At 44.8% G+C, this 25,255-nt stretch overlaps 1 protein-coding gene across 3 annotated transcripts in view; it reads right to left on the bottom strand.

Moving 5' to 3' along the window:
- Positions 1 to 25,255, bottom strand: part of LPCAT2 (lysophosphatidylcholine acyltransferase 2) — a 224,545-nt gene that overhangs the window by 116,738 nt on the left and 82,552 nt on the right. For all 3 annotated transcript variants that reach the window (XM_033941429.1, XM_033941430.1, XM_033941431.1), the window contains one exon: positions 18,391 to 18,451. In XM_033941429.1, the coding sequence (XP_033797320.1) occupies positions 18,391 to 18,451 (61 nt within the window). The remainder of the gene's footprint in view (positions 1 to 18,390; positions 18,452 to 25,255) is intronic.

The raw sequence follows: 25,255 nt of genomic DNA, 5'->3' as shown, positions 1-25,255 counted from the left end.
AGCGTGGAGATTCTGAGGCCAGGACAGATGTTGTTGGGGAATGTAGCATTGGGAGAGTTTGGGGGGAGAGGTTTTTGGGAATGGGAAGTGTTTGTGAGGGAGCAGAGAAGGAGAATAAGGGGCCAGAGTGATGTTTTCATGGCTGGAGTCGGGTGGGCCAATGGGAGGGGGTTGGCCAGAGAATTTGCCAGGAGGGAGGGGAGGGGAAGAGAGAAGTTCAGGAGGGCTGATAGCGAATGGGAGAGGAACAGAGAACTGAAAAGGAATTTGTGTCCAGCAGATTCTAGTGTGATAACGGACAGATTGGAACTTAGAACGATTGTTAATAGAGCGATACAATTTGAAGTGGGTCTTGGCTAAATATGCAGTTTAAGGATACAAGCAGTGCAGTTGACTAAATATGCAGTTTAAAGAAACAAGCAGTGCAGTTGACTATATATGCAGTTGGCTAAATATGTAGTTTAAAGACACAAGCAGTGCAGTTGAATAATAAATCATGAAGTGTATCCTGAAGCCTGGGATAATTTTTTTTTTTTTTGCGGGATTCGCCGACCTCGGGGGGGGGGGGGGGGGGGGGGACCAGTTAAAGGTTCTCGTGGCCGGTTAAAAAGTTGGGCAGGATCAGCCCGATCAGAAACCTACACCGGTAGGAGGCTTTCGGTGGTCACCGGTGGCTCTAGAGAGCGGGAGCAGTGCCCTCCTTCTTGGAAAACGGTGTCGGGCGGAGGAAGAAGTTTAGGGGATAGACCCCGAGGGTTTCGGGCGGAGCAGGGCTCCCACGCGGCCCGAAGTCGCGGCTGAAGTGAGGAGCAGCACCCGATGGCAGGGGAGCTGCACCTGAAAAGAACAGATGAAACTGCAGGGGTTTCGGGGGGCGGAGCAGGGCTCCCACGCAGCCCGAAGTCGCAGCTGAAGTGAGGAGCAGCACCCGATGGCAGAGGTGCTGCTCCTGAAGAATTCCGTTTAAACTTGCTGGGGATTCGGGGGCGGAGCAGGGCTCCCACGCGGCCCGAAGTCGCGGCTGAAGTGAGGAGCAGCACCCGAAGGCAGGGGAGCTGCTCCTGAAAAGAACAGATGAAACTGCAGGGGTTTCGGGGGGCGGAGCAGGGCTCCCACGCAGTTAATGTCAATCACAGCTTTTCAGCTCCTCCTCCTTTTCCCCAGTCTCTGTTCCTCCCTTCAGTTCATACCAAAGCTGGTGACAGCCTTATAGGAAGATACTGGAAGAGGAGGGGTATGGAGAATTCCCCAAAACCAAGTGTCTGATATGCTCAGATAAATGTAAAACAATCGTTGAACAATAATGAAAGAAAAGACAGTAACAAGAACGCTACTGATGCCTAACAGCCTGCGCTCAAACTCCTGAGTGAGTCAAGGAAGTGAGCAAATGCTGGAGGGCTTGGAACCCTGAGCTCCATAAATATCCAGTAAGCTAGATGAATAGGTCCCTGAAGGATGCACCTCAGTTGTCTGTGTAAGAGAGAGGAGGATAATGATTTTTAGAGAGACTGAAGTATCTCACTGGCATCCTACACAAGTTATCTCCTAGGTACATGGATCATCTGAGAAATGGTTGCAGAAAGGGTATGAAATGTAGAACATCGGTTTATTACCTGGTCCATAATAACAATATCTCAAAGTTATTCTCATTCTTGTAGAGCCCATAAGTGAGCTTTTACTCCACAATATACCAGCAGAGTCCAAGACTCACAGTCATGAATCTCTGGGTACTATGACAGATCTCCTCAAATGCCATTTTGAAAACAAAAAGTTGATCTGGCCATGTTTTCCGTACTCCCTGCTTTTAGCTAGTTGGGGCCTAAGATTCTCACACCCTTATCCAGAGGGAAAAAGTGTGATCTTTCACATATACTGGTTTATAACGATCTGATAAAAACCTGAAGGGTTCCAGTTTAGCAGGAATTTGTCAAACTTTGTCTTGAATCCCTGGAGGGTGTTTTCCCCTATAACAGACTCCGGAAGAGCGTTCCAGTTTTCTACCACTCTCTGGGTGAAGAACTTCCTTATGTTTGTACGGAATCTATCCCCTTTCAACTTTAGAGAGTGTGCTCTCGTTCTCCCTACCTTGAAAGGGTGAACAATATGTCTTTATCTGCTAAGTATTTACCTTCAGTATTTTGAATGTTTCGATAATGTCCCCTCTCAGTCTCCTCTTTTCAAGGGAGAAAAGGCCCAGTTTCACCAATCTCTCACTGTACAGCAACTCCTCCAGCCCCTTAACCATATTAGCCACTCTTCTCTCGACACTTTCGAGTAGTACCATGTCTTTCTTCATGTGTGGCGACCAGTGCTGGACGCAGTACTCCAAGTGAGGGCGTACCATGGCCCAGTACATCAGCATGATAACCTTCTCTGATCTGTTCATGATCCCCTTCTTTATCATTCCTAGTATTCTGTTCGCCCTTTACGCTGCCGCGCATTGCGCAGATGGCTTCATTGACTTATCAATCAGAACTCCCAAGTCTCTTTCCTGGGAGGTCTCTCCAAGTACCACCCCAAACATCCTGTATTCGTGCATGAGATTTTTGTTACCGACATGCATTAATTTACACTTATCCACGTTGAATTTTATTTGCCATGTCGATGCCCATTTCATCAGCTTGATTATGTCACGTTGCAGATCTTCACAACCCCCCTGTGTCTTCATTACTCTGAATAACTTCGTATTGTCCACAAATTTAATCATCTTGCTCGTCGTACCAATGTCCAGATCGTTTATAAAGATGTTGACGAGCACAGGTCCAAGCACCGAGCCCTACGGCACCCCACTGGTGACGCTCTTCCAGTCCGAGTATTGTCCATTTACCTTCACTCTCTGTTTCCTATGCTCCAGCCAGTTTTTAATCCACATGAGTATTTCACCCTCAACTCCAGGGCTCACAATTTTCCAAAGAAGTCGTTCATGTGGAACCTTGTCGAACGCCTTCTGAAAATCCAGATATACAATGTCGACCAGGTCACCCTTGTCCATCTGCCTATTTACTCCCTCGAACAAGTGCAGCAAGTTCGTCAAACAAGATCTGTCTTTGCTGAAACCCTGTCAGTTTCCCGTCTTCGTTTCCAGCATTTAGCTGGATAGGTTCCGGTATGCTGTGTATATCCTCTTGAGTAAATAGACGCAAAAAATGTGTTCAGTTTGTCGGCGATTGCTTTGTCCTCCTTTAGCACTCCCTTTATTCCATGGTCATCCAACGGTCCCACCGCTTGTTTCATGGGTCGTTTCCCCTTAATATATCGAAAGAATGGCTTGAAGTTTTTTGCCTCCTTGGCTATTTTTTCTTCATAGTCTCTTTTGGCCCCTTTACCGCCTTATAGCACCTGCATTGATGTTTGTGCTTATTCTAGTTTTCGTCCGTTCTTGACTTTTCCATTCCTTAAACAAAGTTTTCTTGCCTCTGATCGCTTCCTTCACCTCTACAGTGAGCCACGCCGGTTCCTTGTTCTTTTTCCTCTTGGATCCTTTGTTGATACGCGGTATATATAGATTTTGAGCCTCGGTGACTGTGTCCTTAAAAAGGGACCAAGCTTGCTCTAGTGTTTTTACAGTGCTTATCCTCTTCTTAATCTTCTTCCCCACCATGAGTCTCATCCCTTCATAATTCCCTTTTTGGAAGTTCAGTGTCATGGCAGTCGTTCTTGACTGCTGTTTCGCCCCTGCGTCCAGGTCGAAGCGGATCATGTTGTGATCGCTGTTTCTACTTCTACATCTTGTGCTGGTCCTCGCAGTCCATTTAGAATTAAGTCCAGAATTGCATTTTATCTTGTATTTTTCTTGACAAGTTGATCCAGGAAGCAATCGCCTACAGCATCCAGGAACTTGGTCTCCCTAGCGCAGCCAGAGGTCCCTAGGTTCCAGTCTATCCCCTGATAGTTGAAGTCACCCATGATAACTGCGTTGCCTCCTTTGCAGTTGCGTTTAATCTCATCCGCCATTTCTCCATCAATTTCTTCAGACTGTCCTGGGGGTCAGTAGTAGACGCCGATCTTCGTTTCCAGTCCATTTGTTCCCGGAATTTTGACCCATAGAGATTACCTTATCCGTCTGTTGTGGCGTGTTCTCTCCAGTAGATTCAATTCCCTCTTTGACGTATATGGCAATGCCCCCACCTTTTTTGAGCCCACTCTGTCTCTGCGGTATAGTTTGTATCCTAGTAGCACAGTGTCCCAGACATTTTCTTCAGTCCACCATGTTTCCATTATGCCGATGATGTCCACATTATCTCTTTTTGTGTCATAGCTTCTAATTCACCCATATTATTTCTTAGGCTCCTTGCGTTTGTGTACATACACTTGAGTTTGCGGCCTGTTCCTTTCTTGCATTTCCTTCCCACTTATATTCCTTTCGATCTGTTTTGCCTGTGATCCGGTGAGTCTTCCCCTCTATCTTCCTGCACGGTATCCTCCGGGTATACCGGTTCCTGACCATCGATTCTCTCTCGGTTGGGACATTGGATATTAGTTTTCAAAATATACTTGAAGCATGTACACGGGAGCACTTAGCACTTTAAATATGAACACAGAATTTTAAAAACCAAAATTTAAAATCACACATCAAAAAAAAAAAAAAAAAAAAAAAAAAAGATTCCTCACTATAGGTTTAAGTGCTGTGATAGACCAGGGGGGGTGCATTTTGGGGCTTGTCCACGTTTGTGGGACCTCTACCCTCCATCTAAGGGTTCTGAGCACTTCTAAGGTAGTTTAAAGTTAAAAATACTGATATAAATAATAAGGAAGGGGAAGAGTTTGTTGGGGCTAGGAGAAATATTAACTGTATGGGTTAAAGACTGGCTTCAATGGCAGACATCAAAGGGTGGTGGTAAACAGTACTCCCTCTGAAAAGTTGGAAGTGCAGGACTCGTTCCTGGGTCCAATCCTATTTGTCAAGCATGACTTTCCTTTCCTGAAGCCATGCTGACTACCTCTCAGCAGGTCATGGTTATCCAGGTGCTGTACAATGCTGTCTTTAATCAAAGCCTCAACCATTTTCCCAGGGACCGATGTGAGACTCACTGGTCTATAGTTTCCCGGTTCTCCCCTTGATCCTTTTTTGAAGATTGGTATTACGTTCGCTATCTTCCAGTCTTCTGGTATCTGTCCGGTTCTAACTGACAAGTTAGCGAGGGTTTGCAGTAGTTCTCTGATTTCCACCTTTAGTTCTTTTAATACTCTCGGGTGAATTCCGTCTGGACCAGGGGATTTGTCACTTTTTAGTTTGTCAATCTGATAGTATATCTGGTCCAGATCCACCTTCACTGTGGTGAGGCTCTCCTCTATTTCCCCCTTGAAAACTTTCTTCTTCTTCTTTTTCTCTTCAACAGGATAGCCGTTCATCAATACCACAGCTAACTCTCAGAAATAGATTTCAGATCTTACAGGATGGAACCACCGAGGAAATAGCAGAAGGGACTCATGAGCTCACAACGTCAAATCCAGAGCACGCAGACCGGCCCCCTCGGAAGGAACGAAGAGTGGTAGTCATTGGTTACTCCATGCTAAGGGGTACCGAGGGACCAATTTGCAGGCAAGAGAGGTCTGTTGTCTCCCTGGAGCCAGGATCCAGGATATTACCACTAGCCTAGACAAAATTCTAAAACCTAATGATCATTTTCCCATGTTTCTCATCCATATAGGCACAAACGACACTGCTAGGAATGCCACAGAAAACATCCCCAGAGATTTTGGAGCGCTGGGAAAGAAGTTGAAGCAGATAGGAGCACAGGTGGTCTTTTCATCAATTCTTCCAGTAAGAAACAAAGGCAGAGCTAGAGAAGAGCGTATTCAATGGACTAACGAATGGCTCCGAGAATGGTGCATAGAAATGAACTTTGGATTCCTAAACCACGGCGAGACGCTCCAGGGACTACAAGGACCAGATGGACTCCACCTAACCAGAAGAGGTAGAAACGTATTTGGACATCGATTGGCCCGCCTCCTCCATAGGGCTTTAAACTACGTAAGTTGGGGGAGGGTACATACTTATATCCCAGAGCAGTAAGAAACCACCCTGAGGAGGCAAGTTGCACTCATACTACCAAGTCTAAGGTAAGTACCAATGATATCCACAATAATTCAGGGAGAAATATCACTGATAATTTAGGAGCCACACTAGCTCATAAAGGAATCTCTTCACAGATATGGAGGGCTATGTATGTTAATGCACACAGCTTGGGCAATAAAATTCTAGCATTAGAGACTGAGATAACAAACGCCGATCTTGACGTGATAGCGATATCCGAAACCTGGTTCACGGAATCGCATGGCTGGGATATGGTTATACCAGGGTACAACCTACTTCGTTGCGACCTAGAGGGTAAATTGGGAGGAGGAGTAGCGCTATACACTAAGGAAAGCATCAAAACCACCAGAATCACAGATGTTAGATACACCGGGGAATCCCTCTGGGTGAACCTGGCCAGAGGGAATGAAAAATGCCTATACCTTGGGGTGATATATAGACCTCCCAGGCAACAGGAGGACAAAGACATGGAATTAATCGAGGACATAGAGAACATCACACTGCGCGGGGACACAGTAATGCTAGGAGACTTCAACATGCCAGATGCAGATTGGAACACACTCTCCGCGACTACGGGTAGCAGCAAAAGAATAATAACCTCCATAAAGGGTGCACGTCTCAAGCAATTGGTATTGGAGCCCACCAGGGACCAGGCGTTACTAGACCTAGATCTCACCAACGAAGATAGCGTCACGGAAGTCTCAGTAGGAGACACACTGGCCTCCAGCGACCATAATATGGTATGGCTCAACCTCAAGAAAGGTTTCCCTAAGACAAACACAGCAACAAGGGTTCTCAACTTTAGAGGCACAGACTTCAACCGCATGGGAGATTTTGTCCATCAGGAGCTACATAAACAAGCAATATCTGACAATGTGGAGGATATGTGGTCGTCTCTGAAGTCCATCCTACACGAAGCAACAGACCGATACATAAAGACAGTAAGTAAACGCAGGAGAAACAAAAGACCCCAATGGTTCAGTAAAGAAATTTCAGACCTAGTTAAACAGAAAAAAGACGCATTTATCACCTACAAACATTTAGGCAGAGAGGGGGCGAAAGAGGACTATCTAGACAGATCTAAAGCTGTCAAAACAAGTCAGAGAAGCCAAACTCCGAATGGAGGAAGAGCTAGCACGGAAAATTAAGAAAGGGGATAAATCTTTCTTCAGCTATATTAGTGACAGGAAAAGAAACAAAGATGGGATAGTACGCCTGAAGCAATCGGACGGTAACTTTGCGGAATCAGATTCTGAGAAGGCAGAACTACTAAACAAATACTTCTGTTCAGTGTTCACCCGCGAAGCGCCGGGAGCTGGTCCACAGCTGCAGACGGGAGATAACCAGAAAGACCAGTTTCAAGATTTCGAATTTACGCCAGGTAGCGTCTATGACGAACTATCAAGACTCAAAGTAAACAAAGCCATGGGACCAGATAACCTACACCCCAGAATGCTCAGGGAGTTAAGGGAAGTCCTGGCAGAACCATTATCTGTTCTTTTCAATCTTTCCCTAAGCACAGGAAGGGTCCCCTTGGACTGGAAAACCGCCAACGTAATCCCACTCCACAAAAAGGGCTGCAGGACAGAGACAGCAAACTACAGACCAGTGAGTCTCACGTCTATAGTGTGTAAACTCATGGAAACACTGATCAAACAGAATCTTGACACAATCCTAGATGAAGAAAAACTGCGTGATCCACACCAACACGGGTTCACCCAGGGTAGATCCTGCCAATCTAATCTGATTAGCTTTTTTGACTGGGTTACTAGACAACTGGACGCCGGAGAGTCACTGGATGTGGTATATTTGGACTTCAGTAAAGCATTTGATAGCGTCCCTCATCGAAGATTACTGAACAAGCTGAAATCGATAGGATTAGGAGACACTAACTACATGGGTTGGGGATTGGCTGAGCGGTAGACTTCAGAAGGTGGTGGTGAACGGTACCCCATCTGAAGCATCGGACGTGATCAGTGGAGTGCCGCAGGGCTCGGTCCTGGGCCCGATTCTATTTAACTTATTCATAAGAGATATGACGCAAGGACTTAGAGGAAGGGTATCACTGTTCGCCGACGACGCCAAACTTTGCAACATAGTAGGCAAAAGCTTATTACCTGATAATATGACACACGACCTACTGTTGCTGGAACAATGGTCAACTACTTGGCAGCTAGGCTTCAACGCTAAAAAATGCAAGATAATGCACCTGGGTAAGAGAAACCCGCGTAGAACTTATGTACTAAATGGTGAGACCTTGGTTAGGACCACGGCGGAACGCGACCTAGGGGTGATCATTAGTGAGGACATGAAGGTTGCCAATCAAGTGGAGAAGGCTTCCTCCAGGGTAAGACAAATGATGGGGTGTATCCGCAGAGGTTTCGTCAGCAGGAGACCTGAAGTTATGATGTCGTTGTACAGAGCCATGGTGAGGCCTCACTTGGAGTACTGTGTTCAGTTTTGGAGACCACACTACCGAAAGGACGTGCTGAGGATCGAGTCGGTTCAGCGAACGGCCACCAGGATGGTCTTGGGGCTCAAGGATCTCACTTGAAGAAAGATTTAAAAAATTGCGGCTGTACTCACTTGAGGAAAGAAGAGAACGGGGAGATATGATTGAAACATATAAGTACATCACGGGACGCATCGAGTCAGAAGATGATATCTTCTGGCTCATGGGACCCTCGACCACCAGAGGGCATCCGCTGAAAATCAGGGGAGGGAAGTTTCATGGCGACTCCAGGAAGTACTTCTTCACCGAAAGAGTAGTGGATCATTGGAACAGACTCCCACTCCAGGTGATAAAGGCCAGCAGCGTGACGGATTTTAAGAGAAAATGGAATACTCACGTGGGATCTTTAAGGGAGTAAATTCAGGGGAGGGGATACTTGGAATGGGCAGACTTGGTGGGCTATAGCCCTTTTCTGCTGCTTTTTTCTATGTTTCTATGTTTACTTATGCATTACTGCTAGATTGTTATTAGTGATTTATTAAAAAAACCCCAAAAAACCCCAAACTATAGGTATCTGTGCATCTTTATGAAATACTAGCAGATTACCCAGCGTTGCCCGAAAATATATTTATCCCAAAATGCCCTACCCCCCACGTTCCACAGGAAATGTCCCTCTCTATGATGTTGAACTTGGACTTAAATGGCATCGGGAGTGTCAGTATTCATCTCAGTGAGCCCGAAAACTATGGGTTAGACACTAATATCTTTCATTTTTGATAATTTTTACGTCACCCCCTTCCCACCCCTATAGTATTTTTCCCCAGATAGTAAATGATGTGTACCAGGTTTGATGGAAATCTGTCCATGCATTTCAGAGTTATGCTGGAACATACATACAACTGTTCTACTTCCCCAATGATGTAATTTAAAATTTTCTTTTAAAGGCAGTAAATCAACAGTCTTCCAAAAAAACCTATAAGTATTTACCAGTTGTTCAACCAACTATAATGGTTAGCATTTAATTTTTTCTTTCTTTCTTCTAACCTTTATAGTTGGTTGAACAACTGGTAAATACTTAGAAGTTTTTTTGGAAGACGGAACATACATACATACATCCAATTTTATATATATAAATTATATAAATAGGTGACTTCTCAACCTTCAAACCTCATCATCCTGTTATAGCTTTACCTCGTTAAGTGCTCCACAGAAAATGAAAAACTGAAGTGATACTGCGCAACAACGCCAGCACAAAGTGCCCACACACAAATGTGGGGCCCCTGATTAGAAAGGTTTGAGGCTGTTATTTGTTTTACTGTGCTGGAGATATGTCAACATCTATTGAAAAATAAATAAATTTGAAAAAAAACTATTCTGCTTGTTCTTGAAGCGATATAGCACAGTTACTTACCGTAACAGGTGTTATCCAGGGACAGCAGGCAGATATTCTTGACTGATGGGCGACGGCACCGACGGAGCCCCGGTACGGACAATTTTAGAGTGATTGCACTCTAAGAACTTGGAAAGTTCTAGTAGGCCGCACCGCGCACGCGCGAGTGCCTTCCCGCCCGACAGAGGCACGCGGTCCCCAGTTAGGATAAGCCAGCTAAGAAGCCAACCCGGGGAGGTGGGAGGGACGCAAGAATATCTGCCTGCTGTCCCTGGATAACACCTGTTACGGTAAGTAACTGTGCTTTATCCCAGGACAAGCAGGCAGCATATTCTTGACTGATGGGTGACCTCCAAGCTAACAAAAAGAGGGATGGAGGGAAGTTTGGCCATTAGGAAAACAAATTTTGCAAAACAGATTGGCCGAAGTGTCCATCCCGTCTGGAGAATGCATCCAGACAATAGTGAGATGTAAAAGTATGAACTGAGGACCAAGTAGCAGCCTTGCAGATTTCCTCAATAGGAGTGGAATGGAGGAAAGCCACAGATGCTGCCATAGCTCGGACTCTATGGGCCGTGACAGAACCTTCCAGTGTCAGTCCGGACTGAGCATAACAGAAAGAAATGCACGCTGCAAGCCAATTAGACAACGTATGTTTAGAAACAGGACGTCCCAATTTATTTGGATCAAAGGACAGAAAGAGTTGAGGGAATGATCTGTGGGGTTTAGTACGCTCTAAATAGTAAGCTAAAGCCCGCTTACAGTCCAAAGTATGCAGAGCCTGTTCTCCAGAATGAGAGTGAGGTTTCGGAAAGAAGACAGGCAGAACAATAGATTGGTTGAGATGGAATTCAGAGACAACTTTAGGGAGAAACTTTGGATGTGTATGCAGAACCACCTTGTCATGATGAAAGACTGTAAAAGGTGGATCCGCCACTAGTGCGTGCAGCTCACTGACCCTCCTAGCAGAGGTTAGAGCAATAAGGAAGACCACTTTCCAAGTGAGAAACTTGAAAGGAGCCGTAGCCAAAGGTTCAAACGGAGGCTTCATCAAGGCGGAGAGAACCACATTAAGATCCCAGACTACAGGGGGAGCCCTAAGAGGTGGTTTCACATTGAAAAGACCCCGCATGAATCTGGAAACCAAAGGATGAGTTGAAAGGAGTTTTCCATGAACTGGCTCATGAAAAGCAGCAATAGCACTGAGGTGGACTCTGATGGAAGTAGACTTGAGTCCAGAGTCAGACAAAGAAAGAAGGTAATCCAACAAGGTCTCCACTGCAAGGGACGTAGGATCATGATGATGAAGAAGACACCAGGAAGAAAACCGTGTCCACTTCTGATGATAACATTGAAGAGTGGCAGGCTTCCTGGAGGCATCCAGAATAGAACGAACGGGCTGGGACAAAAGGGTATCATTCGAAGTCAGCCCGAGAGATACCAAGCTGTCAGATGCAGAGACTGGAGGTTGGGATGCAGAAGGGTCTCCTGATGCTGAGTAAGCAGAGAAGGAAACAATGGAAGAAGAATAGGCTCCCTGGAACTGAGTTGACGTAGAAGGGAGAACCAATGTTGCCTGGGCCATCGTGGAGCGATGAGAATCATGGTGGCCTGTTCCCTCTTGAGCTTGAACAAGGTTCGCAACATGAGAGGAAGCGGAGGGAAAGCATACAGGAACAGATTCGACCAGTCCAGGAGAAATGCATCTGCTGCTAGACGGTGAGGGGTGTAGAGTCTGGAGCAGAAGAGGGGCAGCTGGTGATTGTGAGGAGCTGCAAAGAGGTCTATCTGAGGAGTGCCCCACTGAGCGAAGATGGACTGTAGGGTTAAAGGATCGAGAGTCCACTCGTGAGGCTGAAGAATTCTGCTGAGTTTGTCCGCCAAGGAATTCTGTTCTCCCTAAATGTAGATTGCTTTCAGGAATAGTTGGTGATTTGTGGCCCAAGCCCAAATCTTCTGGGCTTCCTGGCACAAGAGGCGAGAGCCTGTCCCACCCTGCTTGTTGATGTAGTACATTGCAACTTGATTGTCTGTGCAGAGCAGGAGGACTTGAGAAAAGAGAAGATGCTGGAAGGCCTTGAGGGCATAAAACATCGCTCTGAGTTCCAGGAAATTGATGTGATGCTTCATTTCCTGGGCTGTCCAAAGACCCTGAGTTTGGAATTCGTTCAAATGAGCTCCCCAGGCATAAGGGGAGGCATCGGTGGTGATGACAAGTTGATGATGAGGTAGATGGAACAGAAGACCTCTGGAGAGATTTGAGGATATCAACCACCATTGTAGAGACTGACGAAGAGATGATGTCACAGATATGTGTCGAGAGCAAGGATCTGTCGCTTGGGACCACTGGGAAGCTAGGGTCCACTGAGGAGTGCGCAGGTGAAGACGTGCGAAGGGTGTGACATGAACTGTGGAGGCCATGTGACCCAAGATTATCATCATTTGCTTGGCCAAGATAGAACGTTGTGGAAGCACCTGCTGACATAGAGATTGAAGCAGAGTGAAGACGGTTGGACGGCAGGAACGCTCTCATGAGGACTGTATCCAGCACCGCCCCAATGAATTGAAGTCTCTGAGTGGGGATGACATGAGATTTGGGTAGATTGATCTCGAACCCCAGAAGCTGTAGAAACAGGATGGTTTGGTTGGTGGCCAAAAGTACTGTCTGAGATGAATTGGTCTTGATTAACCAATCGTCCAGGTAAGGAAAGACCTGAAGGTGGTGAGAGCGTAGATAGGCAGCCACCACAATCAGACATTTGGTGAACACTCTTGGAGAGGAGGCAAGACCGAAGGGCAGCACCTTGTACTGGTAATGACAATGATTGATCATGAAGCGGAGGTACTCTCTGGAGGCCAGATTGATCGGGATGCGAGTATATGCCTCTTTGAGATCGAGGGAACATAGCCAGTCGCCTTGATTGAGAAGAGGGTAAAGAGTGGCCAGAGAAAGCATCCTGAATTTCTCTTTGACCAAGCATTTGTTGAGATCGCGAAGATCTAGGATGGGTCTGAGATCTCCTGTTTTTTTGGGGACTAGAAAATAACGGGAGTAGAATCCCTGTCCCTGCTGATCTAGAGGAACTTCCTCTATGGGATTCAGAAGGAGGAGGGATTGAACCTCCTGAAGAAGGAGGAAAGACTGCGGAGTGTTCAAAGCAGACTCTTTTGGCAGACTTTGGGTAGGAAGAGTCTGAAAGTTGAGAGAATAGCCATGGCAGATGATGTTGAGGACCCACTGATCCGAGTTGATGATTTCCCAACGGCTTATATAATGAGCAAGGCGTCCTCCTATGGGTTGTGGAAGATGGGCAGATGGTACAATACTGGCTATGTCCTGGAGAACCAAGTCAAAAGGGTTGGGAAGACTTTTGTGGAGGAGGAGGCTTCACCTGTTGTTGTTGTGCTGGTCTAGGGTTTTGCCTCTGTTGTTGTCGCTGACGCCTAGGTTGTTGAGAGGCCGGTGGCAAAGGACGAGCCACATAGCGGCGTTGGTAGGCCGATTGCTGCCGAAAAGGCCTGGTAGGTGAGGTCTTCTTTTTTGTTTTGAGGAGAGTATCCCACCTAGTCTCATGAGCTGAGAGCTTTTGGGTAGTGGAGTCCATGGATTCTCCAAAGAGCTCATCACCTAGGCAAGGCGCATTAGCCAGTCGATCTTGATGGTTGACATCAAGTTCTGAAACCCTGAGCCATGCCAGATGACGCATGGCCACCGACATGGCCGTGGCTCGAGAGGTCAGCTCAAATGTGTCATAGATCGACCGGACCATGAATTTGCGAAGTTGTAAAAGCGATGAAGAAGTTTGGCGAAAGGCAGATCTTTTGCGGTCAGGGAGGTACTTTTCAAAAGCAGTCAGATTTTGAATGAGATGCTTTAGGTAGAATGAGAAATGAAAAGCATAATTCCCTGATCTATGAGCTAGCATCGCATTCTGATACAACCTTTTGCCAAATTTATCCATGGCCTTACCTTCTCTGCCAGGAGGGACTGAGGTGTACACACTAGCTCCCGTGGATTTCACCAAGAGAGACTCATGTGGAAGTTGTGGTTTGTCAAAGCCAGGAATGGGGATGAACTTGTATAAGGAGTCCAGTTTGCGAGGGGCTCCTGAGATGGTTAAAGGCGTCTCCAGATTTTTGTAAAAAGTCTCTCTTAATATATCATGGAGATGCAATTTCAGAAATTCCCTTGGAGGCTGGTCAAAATCCAGTGCATCAAGAAACGCCTTGGATTTTTTGGACTCAGCCTCCAAGGGAATAGAGAGAGAGTCACACATCTCTTTCAGAAATGAGGTGAAAGAGGTTGCATCAGGCTTAGAGGACGGATCTAAAACAGAAGGATCCTCGTCAGCCGATGAACATTCCCCCTCAGAGAGAAGAGGCTCTTCGGTGTCACCCCACAGATCAGGATCCCTCACTTGGAAGCTGCGATCCCGGGACTCCCGTGTGGAAGGGTCCAGGTGTCGAGTTTTGCGTGTCGACTTACCTGACCTTAGAGAAGCGGTACCGGGAGATGTTAAGGGCTGTGTCGGTGCCGAAGTTTGCACAGCATGGTGTAAGGACCTCGGTTCCGGCGCTAAGATCGGCATGGATACCGATGAAGCAGAATGTACCGGTACCGACAGAGTGGATGCAGTTAAAAGAGGCTGCTCCACTGTCGGTACCGGTGGCTCAGACCGGACCGGGACTGGAAGGCTCTGTTTCAGAAGAGCAGGAAGGAGCTGCTGCAATTGCTCCTTGAGCTGCACCTGCAGGACGGCGGCAATTCACTCGTCTAGCGAAGGCACCGGTACCACTTTTTTCTTCTGCGGTACCTTTGGTGCCGCTCGACACTCCGAAGAGGAGGAACCCGAGGTCGAGGGGCTCACCTCAATCGGTGCGGAACGCTTCCGCAGGTGCCTCGAGGTCGGCAGGACTGGGCTCGCTGCTACTGAGACCGGAGGACGCTCCAGCGGGGAAGGCTTCTTAGCCGGCTTACCTGGAGGATGCGACGCCGGCGCGGTGTCGACGAGGTAGGTGCCGACTGAGACGGGGCCGATGCCGCAGAATCCGACATGTCGGTACCAAACAATAACCGCTGCTGGATCTGACGGTTTTTTTAAGGTTCTCTTTTTTAAAGTGGCACAGCGGGTGCAGGTGGACGCCCGATGGTCAGGACCCAGGCACTGTAAGCACCAGTTATGCGGGTCGGTGAGAGAAATGGGCCGTGCGCACCGCTGGCACTTCTTAAACCCGGGTTGGGGGGCATGAACGTAAAAACGGCTTCTGCCAAATCGAAGGCCGAGGCCTCGATGGTGGCAGCAGGCCCCGCCGGGGCAAAACCGAAAAAAAGAAAGAAAAAAGAAATTCTTTTATTTTTTAAATAAGAAAATAATAAAAGAAAAAAGGAAATACAATTTCCGTAGAGGTTTACGCGAGTGGGAAGGCGTATGAGGAAAAATGTTTTCTACAGCCGTTGAAAAGTGCGTCTTCTTAGCTCCGCGGAAACTAAGAAACTGGGGACTGTGCGCCTCTGTCGGGCGGGAAGGCACTCGCGCGTGCGCGGTGCGGCCTACTAGAACTTTCCAAGTTCTTAGAGTGCAATCACTCTAAAATTATCCGTACCGGGGCTCCGTCGGTGCCGTCACCCATCAGTCAAGAAAATGCTGCCTGCTTGTCCTGGGATAAAAACACATACACACAAACATTCTACTAATGTTGACCTTTAAAATGACATGTAAAAGAAAAAGTACTAGCTACCGAAGTCAATGGCCTCTCCTCTGAAATCTGGTCATTTAGCATTAAAACAAAGTTTCCTTAGCTCGCTGCAAAGATGCTTGAGAAACTGAAAGAAAGCTTAATGTAGCAATCATATGGCTATTTATCTTGCTTCCACTATCAGTTATCTTCTAATCCAGTGTTCTTCAACCTTTTTACACCTATGGACCGGCGGAAATAAAATAATTATTTCGTGGACCGGCAAACTACTAAGACTGAAAATTTTTTTAAAAAACCATCGCCGCCCCGTCCCCGCAAGCTCGGTCCCACAAACCATCTGATCCCATCCGCACAAGCCTCAAATAGTTAATTTTATATTGAACATATTTTATTAAAGTATAAAAAGAAACAATATTCTATACAATTGTCATTTTATAAATACAAATAATACAGGGCAAAATCAACAAAACCCCTGTCTCCCCTCCCCTTCACATATATCCCCTCTACTATCAAGAAAACTGAATAAGCCAAATTATTACAGAATGCTACACAAATATCAAGTAACAGAATATCACAGTCACACATGACAGGAATGGTGTTAGGGGAGTGGAACTAGGGCAACTGCCCCCTGGTCAGAGAGAGCCCTAAGCCAGCTGGAAGCTAAAGAAGCACTGCCTGGGCTTTGCACTCCCCAATTATGTCTAGCAAGATACATATTTCAAATCTGATATATTTGAATCACAAGATAGAAATAAAATTATTTTTTTCTACCTTTTGTCGTCTCTGATTTCTGCTTTCATTGCCTTTTCACTCTCTTCCAGCCAGTGTCTGCCCTAAGAACATAAGAATTGCCACTGCTGGGTCAGACCAGAGGTCCATCATGACCAGCAGTCCGCTCACGCGGCAGCACCCTGGTCTAAAACCAGCACCCTAACGGAGACTAGCCCTACCAGCGCACGTTCTTGTTCAGCAGGAACTTGTCTAACTTTGTCTTGAATCCTTGGAGGGTGTTTTCCCCTATAACAGCCTCTGGAAGAGCATTCCAGCTTTCTACCACAGAACTTCCTTACGTTTGTATGGAATCTATCCCCTTTCAACTTTAGAGAGTGCCCTCTCGTTCTCCCTGCCTTAGCTACTAAGTCTATTCCCTTCAGTACCTTGAATGTTTCTATCATGTCCCCTCTCAAACTCCTCTGCTCAAGGGAGAAGAGGCCCAGTTTCTCTAATCTTTCGCTGTACGGCAACTCCTCCAGCCCCTTAACCATTTTAGTTGCTCTTCTCTGGATCCTTTCGAGTAGTACCGTGTCCTTCTTCAAGTACCAGTGCTGGACGCAGTACTCCAGGTGAGGGCGTACCATGGCCCGGTACAGCAGCATGATAACCTTCTCTGTCTCTTCAGTCCAGCATCTGCCCCTTCCATTCACTGTCTGTCTTTCCCTGCCATCTCTCCTCCTGCCCCCCCCACCCCCCAATTTGGTCTAGCATCCATCATCTTCCTTCTGTTCCCCTCATGGTCTGGCATCTCTATCCTTCCCTCCCCCCGGTGGTTTTTAGCATATCTCTCTTCTCATTTCCTCCACTCAGATCTGATCATTCTCTGCTCTCTCTTCCCTTTTCTTCTCTGGTCTTCCTTCTCTATTTTCTGCCTCCATCTAAATTAAATTCTTTCTTACTATTTAGTCCCGTTTCCCTCTTTTCACTGTGTCTACACACAGCTTGTCACCCCTTTCCCTCACCCCTCCATTATCTTACTATTTTCTTCCCCCTTTATTTATCTCCTCCTTCCATCCAGTATGTGTTCTTTCCCCACTTCCATTCAGCATCTGCTCTCCCCTCTCAACTGACATCCATCTGCCTTCTGCTCTCTCTCCCTTCTTCTCACTTCCATCATCTGTCCCCTTCTCTCTCTCTCTCTCATCTCCTCCATTCCATCATCTGCCCCTTCTCTCTGTCTCTCCCCCCCCAACTTCCATCATCTGCCCCCCTTCCCCTCACCTTTGTGGGTCACTTTCTTTCCCCTGAGGGTGGCTCATGTCACAGGGGAAGCTTTGGCCGAGCAGAACCGCTTGATTGACAGTGGAACTTACTTGATTGATGTCGATGCTGGGGCCCGTTGCCGTTTGAAGGTAAAAAAAAAAAAGGTGGAAAAAAGGGACCTGTAAAGGCGAGAGGAAGGGAAACCTCCAGGACAGCTGCTCTTTGCCCTCCTTCAGCGGCCCAAGAGTTCAGACCAGCAGCGGCAGCTCTGTATGCTTTTAACTTCGGCACAGAGCTGCCCCTAATCAATAGTTTAGCGCGGTTTCATGAGGCAGCCTCGGGGCCTTTGATAGCCGGCCCGCTTCGATGATGCGATGTGGGCCGGCCTAGCAAAGGCCCCGAGGCTGCCTTATGAAACCGCGCTAAACTATTGATTAGGGGCAGCTCTATGCCGAAGTTAAAAGCATACAGAGCTGCCGCTGCTGGTCTGGAGGTGCGGAGACAAGGCAGGAGGCAAACGCGGTGGAAGGCAGGAGTCCCGGCACAGCGACTACAACAGGAAGTTGCAAGTCAGCTGACGCCGGCCTTTCGTTGCGGCGGGGACCGAATCCTTCGCGGACCGGCAAGATTTTGTTTGCGGACCGGCACCGGTCCGCGGACCGGCGGTTGAAGAACTGTGTTCTAATCTATCAACTAGCAGGAAATGACACTGAAACTTGGTCTTGATCTTTTGAATCTTTTAAGTATATGAGCCTAACATATTAAAAACATTTTAAAATCATTTTCACACTTTCATTCTGTTTTATGATTTATTAGCAACAATTGCAAAATACTCACCAAGTTTGAAAGTGATTAGACAGGAACGATTCGAACATGTGCCTTCTGGGAAAATCAGTACCTTGGATTACAAATACAGAGACTATTATAAAAAGTGTTGCGACATTTAAAACAAAATGATAAACTAAAATAAATAGTTCATTTTACAACCTAATGGTAACTCCAAATGTATTCATGAACAATGGTTTTACAGCTGAAGCACAACGAGACTCATTTTGGATCTGAACATTAGATTTTTGGGGATGCATTGTCACTTTGTTGTCTAGTTATCAAACCCAGAAGATGAAGTTGGTCACACTGTTAGAAGACAGATTACTGGAGAAGGACATCATGTTTGGGAAGATCGAAGGAACTAGGCCAATGTCTCTCAAACTGTTGTGCCCCAAAGAGATTCCAAGTGTGCCACAAAAGATTCCAGAATTTTCCTTTTAAAAATTATTTTCATAAAGTATACACTAAAATAGATGACATGTACTTTGTATGTGCAAGAGTGTGAATGTTATGAGTATCTGTGTGCATAAGGATACAACCACTCAAACAAAGCATAATTCTTTGACCCGACTGGTGCTTGAAAACTAATGGCAAGTAATCTTAGGGGTATTTTGGATTCTTTTTTTAATGCAGTAGTTATCCTAACTAACAATAAAGCAAATCAAGGCTTTGTTGCCATTTGGATCTTATCTTCGCGAACCGGGATATTCAGCTCTAACAGAAAATAAATGAAGAGAACGATTAAAGATGGTGGATGATGAAATGCATGTTTGCTTGCTGACTATCGAGCCGTGTTTTGAGTTAATTTGCACTCAAAAACAAGCATATCCATCACATTGATTAGCAACTCTATTCTATCTACTTTAGTTTTACCATTGTTACAATTACCCATAACATAGCTTAAAGGAACTTTAATAACTCTCAAATTCAGGGCTCCTTTGAATTCCTGAGCACCGGGACATTTACCTCACTGGCCAGCGGTAAAATGCTCTCACACTGCTTAGTACATAAGAACATAAGAATTGCCGCTGCTGGGTCAGACCAGTGATCCATCGTGCCCAACAGTCCGCTCAAGCGGAGGCCCTTAGGTCAAAGATCAGTGCTTTAAATGAGTCCAGCCTCACATGCGTACATTCCAGTTTAGCAGGAACTTGTCCAACTTTGTCTTGAATCCCTGGAGGGTGTTTTCCCCTACAACAGACTTCGGAAGAGAGTTCCAGTTTTCTACCATTCTCTGGGTGAAGAAGAACTTCCTTATGTTTGTACAGAATCTATCCCCTTTTAACTTTGGAGAGTGTCCTCTCGTTCTCTCTACCTTGGAGAGGGTGAACAACCTGTCTTTATCTACAAAGTCTATTCCCTTCATTATTTTGAATGTTTCAAACATGTCCCCTCTGTCTCCTCTTTTCAAGGGAGAAGAGGCCCAGTTTCTCTAATCTCTTGCTGTACGGCAACTCCCCCAGCCTCTTAACCATTTTAGTTACTCTTCTCTGGACCCTTTCGAGTAGTACTGTGTCCTTTTTTTTTTTTTTTTTTATTTATACAAATTTTATAATTACTAATATCAAATGATACCAAAGAAAAAGGATTATTTCACAAAGTTTAGCAATAATTATAAATATAATACAAAAATTCCTTTTCAAGCCCACAAAGTTGGAGAGCCAAACCTTAATACCAACTAACACAAAATATAAAGAAAACTAAGAATTGATTCCTGATTCATCGAATCCTAACCATTCCATTTTTGGGGGGACTTTGACATTCCTCCAATTTCTCAGAGATGAAACATTAAAGCAACAAACCTCATTTCTTTTCTCGAGACATTAAAAATTGTTGCAATTGAATGGGGGTCCCAAAATACATATTGAATGTCTTGTAATTGAACAAGACATTTACAAGGAAATCTTAAATAAAATGATGCCTCAAGAGCTAAAACTCTAGCTCTCAATTTCAAAAATTCCTTTCTCCTTAGTTGCGTAGCTCTTGATACATCAGGAAAAATCCTAACTAAATCTCCACAGAATTTAGTCAACCTATTTTTAAAGTAAAGTTTTATCATTAATGTCTTGTCTATCTCACTCATGCATGTTATTACCAGGGTGGATCTATTCTGAATCACATCTTGACTATCTTCTAAAAATTCTGTCAAATTTATTCCATTAGTGACCAGATGATCCTCTTCCTGGTCGGATTGTTGGTTTTTTTTGCAGAATATAGTAATAATTATTGATTGGAAAGGTCTCCGCATTGGGTAATCCCAGTATCTCTTTAAGATATTTCCTTAACAGTATTTCGGGAGATAATAAATGGGTCACTGGGAAATTAACCAAGCGGAGATTACTCACTCTATTCGCATTTTCCAACATTTCAATTTTAGAATGTAACAGAGTAGAATCCTTAACAGCAGATACTGAGACAGTTTGCAATGTGTTACATTGATTTTCTACCACACTTAATCTTTTGTCCAAACAACTTAAATTGGAATCCACATTCAAAAACTTTTGAGAAACAGATTGTGAGTAATCCAAAGTTTGTTTCATTGATTCTCTGAGAAACCCTTCAACTCTAGAGATACCTAACCACAAATCTTTGAGGGTAATATCCTGTTTTTCCTCTGATAGTGATTGGTCCTCTGCAACACCTGAAAATTCAGGTGGTTTGGATATATTGGAAAAAATTAATTTACTTGTTTGCACAGAGGAAACCACATATTCAGTGGAAGTAGCAGGAATAATCTTCCCGCTATCACTAGATACTGGATGAAAGGGGGGAGTCCTTTCTAGGGGACTCAGCGATGCACCCGACATGGGTGAATTCATATTCTGAAAAGGTTGTGGTGGATTCACTGTAGATAAAGACAAATGCCTGTCCATAGGTCCAGAAACAGCAGGTGTTGAACTCTTAGGCTTAATTTTCCTTTTCCCCATAATATACCAATAAAGTTATACGACCTGATACCTCGCTCCCCGGCTCCACGTTGCTCCAAGGGGCGTGCCCTAAGGGGCCCTGCGGCCGCAACCGCAGCCTGGGTTTTAAGGCAGAAGAAATCAATCAAGGAAGAGACGGACCCGATGACGTTAGGGGTCCATCTCTGGCAATGCCTGCCCGAATCTACACCAAGCCTGACGCTGCTGCGTGTCCTTCTTCAGGTACAGCAACCAGTGCTGGATGCAGTACTCCAGGTGAGGGCGCACCATGGCCCAGTATATCGGCATGATAACCTTCTCCGATCTGTTTGTGATCCCCTTCCTTATCATTCCTAGTATTCTGTTCGCCCTTTTCGCCACCTTACATTGCGTGGACGGCTTCATCGATTTGTCGATAAGAACTCCCTAAGTCTCTTTCCCATTAATTTTTCTTGGTTTTGCAATTTTATAATTTCAATTATGTACTGTGAAAAACATTTGCTCCGTTTGGTGTGCTAGAGCTAAAAAAAAGTTTGACACACACTGAACTAGGCAAAGAGGGCAACCTACAACTAAGTGGCTGGATACGTCAACAAGTACTATGGATGGATGACTCTAGATGATCTCGACAAATTAGAACTTGAATGACTTCTTTCTGGATCTTTACTCAAGACACTAGGACTTGAACCAGAGTTGAAGGCACCTAACACACACAGTCACTAGTTTTCTAAAAGTACATTAGAAACAATTTAAGGGACATGATGATCTACTTCCCCTCCCCCAAATCATAGGTTTACACCTCTCAATTTCAAATATTCTGTGAATAATCTTGATAAATAATTCTGAATAATGCGAGTCTAATGATACTGAAGAACACTGAGGACACCAATACACTTGAACACTTGAATAATGCAACTGTGTTTCCTACCTTAGTTTCAATGCAGTCTTGACTCATTCGGGTTTGATGGAACAAATCCCCAGCACTACACACAGATTTAAAATATATCCCCTCAAAAATGGTTCACTATGCTTCAGTCTCCATCTTGAGGTGCGTGTGCATGTGCCTGAATAGGCACATTAGTGTTTGTGTTCAAATTTCAGTGTGTCTGATCAATAGAAGATCAAACAAGTACAAATCTGCAATTACAGGCAGTACCCGTTTTACAAACATAAAACTTAAGTCAGACTCGTACTTACGAACGGGGGTCCTTGGTCTACTTTTGGTGTTCCAACATGCCCCTCTATATCCCAATGTAACCCTCTCCCTCCCTCCATTCTGTGCCACAAGTACGTGCCTCCCTCCCGCGGATGTTTACCTTCTTCTGGCCAGTTCCCTCCTCCTTCCAGTCGCAGTCATTTCTTTGCACAAAGCCGTGGGCAGCGATTCCTATGCATGCCCCATGTCCCATAGCTGAGCCAGAAGCCTTCTCTCTGACATCAGAGGAAGCTCCCTGGATCCACTCTCCTGGATGCAGGGTCTATCTGCTGAGAGAATCTGTGTGGACATCATCCACTCCCACTACATGTGCCACAGAGTGTCTGAAGATGACGTTCTACCCAGTTGACCAATAAACTTGATTCCAGAGACAGTTGGACAATCTTGGTGCCACCTTGGAAACTTGGACCTAGGCCACCACTGTAGCACTGTTCGAGAAGACTTGGACTGCTTGGTCTTCCAGAATCTTCTACAATTTCTGTAAGGTTAGCTGAATGGCTCGCAGTTCCAACTTGTGGATCAGCTACCATCTCTGGGTGCCTGGTCAATGGTCCTGAATTGGCAGATGTCGTGAGCTCCCCAGCCAAAGAGACTAGTATCCGTCATTACAACTATGTGGAAAGATAGGCCTTTGGGAGCCCAACGACTAGCAGTACCTGGAGGAGAGGATGCATGCGAGCCTTCATCCCAGGATTACCTCTATTGTGGATGCCATGGACCCTAGCACTTGGAGATTGTGCTACTCAGACATTGACGGACTGACTAGCAAGCACGATATAGGAGAACCCAGCTTCCGTATGAATGCTTCTGGAAGACAAACACTGACAGTTTATTCAGTGAACAAGACGCCCCAGAATTCCAAGGACTGAGCCAATGAAACCAGCTCTATCGGCAACTTGCCATCCCATCCAGGCCCTGCAGAATTCGGGGCACCTGATCCACCATGTGCTGCCCCTTGGTTAACGAGGGGGCCCTGATCAGCTAGTTGTACCAGCAGGGTTGCACTAACCAGCCCTTCATTTGCAAATCTACTGCCTTCACCTTGGTGAATGTTAGAAGTAGTCACCAGGCTAAAAGGAAGGACCAGAAACTGGCAATGGGTTTCTCAGAACATGAACAATAGAATACTGGAAGCTCCAATGGCACTGACATGATACAGTGCAGTTTGGCACGTTAATGAGGGCCAAGAGTCCAATAACTTCCCATAACAACAAATTACTTTTCATCATGACAGGAGTTGCCATATAGCTTATTATGAAGAATTGGAAAAATTGGGACAGGTTAAACTATAGTTTTTGGTGGGAATCCTTATGCCAAACTTATAAATTTGAACGTATGAGAGCAATACAATTGGGACATTATAAGAAATTTGTTTGGGACCAATTGATAAAATTTTTTAAAGATTAAGTATTGGTTCTAGTCCTATGATTATACACATCCAGGCTGGGTGGGTGGGAGGGGAGGTATGTAATTAATGTATTATTTGATTGCAAGGTTGTTTATCTTGATCATTTGCATTATATTAAGTGTTTTTATACTTTTAGAAAGCGTGGGTGGGGATGGGGGAGAGGGTTATGTATTTATTGTATCATTTGAAGGAATTGAGTGCTGTCTATTGTGTTAATTGATTGATAATATGTTGCACTTTGTGCTGGTTTTAAAATGAATAAAGATTTAAAAAAAAAAACGAACATGAAACCTCCGGTGATCTGGGAAAATGAGAATATGCAAGTAGGCCTCCATCAGATCCTAAGAGGCTAAGACCTGTCCTGGAGCTACCACCAAGACACTGTCTCTATGCAGAAATGCGGAAACTTTTTTTATTATTATTTATTTATTTATAATTTCAAATGAAATAATAAGAATCCACTTGTTACAGCAATACGGAGTATCATTTAGACAGCAGGGAAAACAATTAGTATAACCAAAAAATATCAAAAGAAAAAACTATGTATAGAAAAACTGAAGAAGGGAGAAACCCTTATTCAATATTAGAATAATTTTAAATCTTCTTAGACCTTAATTAACAATTGTGAAAAACAAGAAATAAATGAGACAAGGAGGTCTCTTAAACAAATCACACAATAATCTGAGGCAAAGGCTTAACGTGACCCACAGCCCAATTTTCTGCAGCACTTTATATCAATTAATTAATAATTTTCTTTGTGTCTAAGAAGTGTCGAAGCTGTTCTGATGCAAAAAAATTTTACGGTCTTGGGTAGTCTTTGTTGCATCTGGGTATATTCAAATTTTTTGACCAATGAAAAAATTCTGAGAGAATTGAAAATAAGCTTTCATGATTACATTCAAATCCTGTTCAAACACTAAGGAAATTCTTAAAGTTCCGCGGTATTCAATTTCTTCCTGGGAGCTTTCTAGTATACCTGTTATATTATTTAAATCCATTGATTGAGGAATATCCATTTGATTAAGAGGCAACTTTTCCAAATTCCTAGGCAGGTAATATATTTTATTCACTGGTGGCAAAAGTTCAGATGAGAATTTCAAATTCTCTCTCAAGTATTTTTTTTTAAATTTCAATTGGTGTAACAAAAGCAAGTTTGGGAAAATTCAATATACGCAAATTAAGCCGCCTGTTATAATTCTCCAATTGTTCAATTTTCCTTTGTAGAAAAAGTCTATCTTACCACGGTTGATGAAACATTTTGTAATGAGGAAATCTCTTTTTCAATTTTTTCAAATTTTGTATCGGTTTCTATTTTAATATTTTGAATTGAAATAGTCAAATCAT

The sequence above is a fragment of the Geotrypetes seraphini genome, chromosome 4 (assembly GCF_902459505.1).
Source record: "Geotrypetes seraphini chromosome 4, aGeoSer1.1, whole genome shotgun sequence".
Lineage (NCBI taxonomy): Eukaryota > Metazoa > Chordata > Amphibia > Gymnophiona > Dermophiidae > Geotrypetes > Geotrypetes seraphini.
This window is presented reverse-complemented; position numbering and strand designations above follow the sequence as displayed.